The sequence below is a fragment of the Gekko japonicus genome, unplaced genomic scaffold, assembly GCF_001447785.1.
Source record: "Gekko japonicus isolate JY-2015 unplaced genomic scaffold, Gekko_japonicus_V1.1 scaffold66, whole genome shotgun sequence".
In the NCBI taxonomy this organism is placed as follows: domain Eukaryota; kingdom Metazoa; phylum Chordata; class Lepidosauria; order Squamata; family Gekkonidae; genus Gekko; species Gekko japonicus.
The window spans coordinates 2,246,159-2,248,658 of record NW_015163605.1 but is presented as its reverse complement, the minus strand read 5'-3'; the positions used below and the strand labels follow the sequence as shown (position 1 = coordinate 2,248,658).

Genomic DNA, 2,500 nt, shown 5'->3' with positions numbered 1-2,500 from the left:
GAATGAATACAAATAATTTCTCTGCTCTGGTGTCCAGGGGCAGACTGGTCCTAATAGTCTAGCTTGGGAGCAAGGAGACCACGCATCCTCCATAGGGGCCATTCACCCCATAGGGATGCCAGTCTCCAGGTGGGACCCGGGGATTCCTTGGAATTACAGCTCATCGCCAGTTTACAGAGATCAGTCCCCTCTGGAGAAAATGGACTGGGGGGTGGAATCTATAGCATTATATCCCACTGTGATCAATGTCATCTCTAGGAGTATCTGAGTCTGGATCTGGCAACTCTACCCACCCATCCCCCACTGGTGGACAAGGGGGACCTGGCAACCGTACTCATCCAGCCAGTGGCAATGACTATTAAATCACTTATTTACTTTGTTTTTACCTATTTACTTTGTTTTGGGGATCCAAAGCAGCTTACAGCGGTCTCCTCTCCTCCATTTTATCCTCCCAACAATCCCAGGAGATAGGTTATGCTGAGAGTGTGTAACTGGCCCGGTAAGCTTCCGTGGCAGAGAGGACATTCCAACCTGGCTGACCCAGATCCTAGTTCAACACTCTACACCACACTGTTCAACCACCACCACACCACACCACACTGGCCCTGACTATGATGGATGCAGGCTTGCCTCTTGCCTCTTCTTGCATGGGCCACCGGCGGGGTCCAAGCTAAGCAGGTCCTTTGGTTGAAGCATGTCTCACAACCACCGCAAGGGAGGTCTGTTCATCGCAGACCTGGCCTGGGAACTATGGAAGGGCATACTGGATGTGCAGTTTTGCAGCATCACTGGCTGCATCCAAGTTGAATGACCCCTGTGGTGACATACAAATGAATGCTTTCTGTCATTCCCTTGGCAGCCAGGGTGCAGCTAAGTAGCCCTATAGTGCTCAGTTCGGCTTGCTTGTGGCCCTCCAGGACAATGGCCCACTGGGATTTTTCTCAGGGTGTTAAGTGGCCAGTCTGTAACTGCTTGTATCCTACTGGAGTTCAAAAAAGATTAGCCGTTTTTAGATTGCACATATTTTTTTAAAAACCCAAAACGATATTTTAATTAAGTTATTTAACTGTATTTATAAACTACCTTTAAACGTACATTCGTAGGGTTATGTACCTAGTACTGTTTTTGCAGTACTTTCAAAGAAATCTTAAAATTCAGTGTTTTGAGACTGGTAGCACAGAGACACACTTCTGTAGAGGACAGATTATTGTCAAAGGGCTGTATATTAGGGAACTGCCATGTAAATTTCAGAACCTGTGATGGTAAAATTAATAGTTTCGTTAGCTCAAAAATAGTACTTTTACAATGCAGTTCTAAGTAGAGTTATATACTCTTCTAGCCCCTCCTACAGTGGACATAGATGATTGTAACTGCTTAGGATTGTACTGTTAATGTTATAGAGTTTGCAAGTATCTGTACTAAAGAAGGGAAGAATCATGAAAAATGATGAAATCTTGGTTGATGCACAGGTTGAGGCCAAATAAGAAATAATGTTTTGGCTGCTCCAGAGAAAAAGAGGGAAACAGGCAGACATTGCTGTGAATTGGCTGTAGCATCTTGGGGTACAAGAGTGATTCCCCTCTATGTCTCTTGAGTTTTGCAATCTCTCCTTATATGGGAGCACCAACATTTTATGTGGGAAAGTTGATTGTGCAATACCAAATGAACTAACATCTTCCCCCCCCCCACCCAGGAAGCCGCTCTATGGATTGTTTCAGTATAATCGGAATATGATTGGACTGGAATCCTTACCTGACCCCTCAGATACCTGGGAAATTGTTGAGACCATTGGCAAAGGAACGTATGGTAAAGTCTATAAAGTCACTAATAAGAAAGATGGGAGTTTGGCAGCGGTGAAGATTCTAGATCCTATCAGTGTAAGTAATGAGCAAAATTAATAATTTTTTTCAAGTAAGCTGTTAGAATAGTATGAAACAAATGGACAGTGATTAGGCAATATTAAAGTATTTTGGAATAAATAGTCAGGTGCACCCATATACTGACAAATGATGGCAAAGTTCTGCTAAACTAAACTGTTGTTGTTGTGTCCTTCAGTCTTATCTATATATCTAATAGCGAAGTGGCCCCCGTGTGTGCGGATACCTAAATCCGCACATCGGGGGCACCTGGGGGGGAGGGAGATTTTTGTGCACACTTGGGGCAGTCCCCAGGTGTGCACAAAAATCTTAAAAGTTTGAAAAAATATCGGGGGGATACTTAAATCCTCCCCAAAGTAAAACTGCGTTCCATGTGCATGCACAGGGAATGCACTTACCTCGGGGATCTCTGGCAGAGCTGTTGGTGATGGCGGCAACAGCGGCGGGGGGGAGCCTTGGCAGGCTGGTGGCTAGAAGCCATGGCCATTGCTGCTGCTGTTGGCGGTGGCAGCAGTGGAGGAAAGCCTGGTGGGCATGGCGGCTTGCAGCCCTGCTGTCCGAGTGGGGGGATGGTGGTGGTGGAGGAAACCGGGGGAGGGGGGAAGAGATCAGCAAGGCCTGGC

General features: G+C 46.1%; 1 protein-coding gene across 1 annotated transcript in view; it reads left to right on the top strand.

The window, feature by feature from the left end:
- The window catches only part of MYO3B (myosin IIIB), a 426,227-nt gene that overhangs the window by 23,833 nt on the left and 399,894 nt on the right, over window positions 1-2,500 (top strand). The window contains 1 exon segment of the mRNA XM_015407261.1: window positions 1,694-1,877. Within this exon segment, the coding sequence (XP_015262747.1) occupies window positions 1,694-1,877 (184 nt within the window).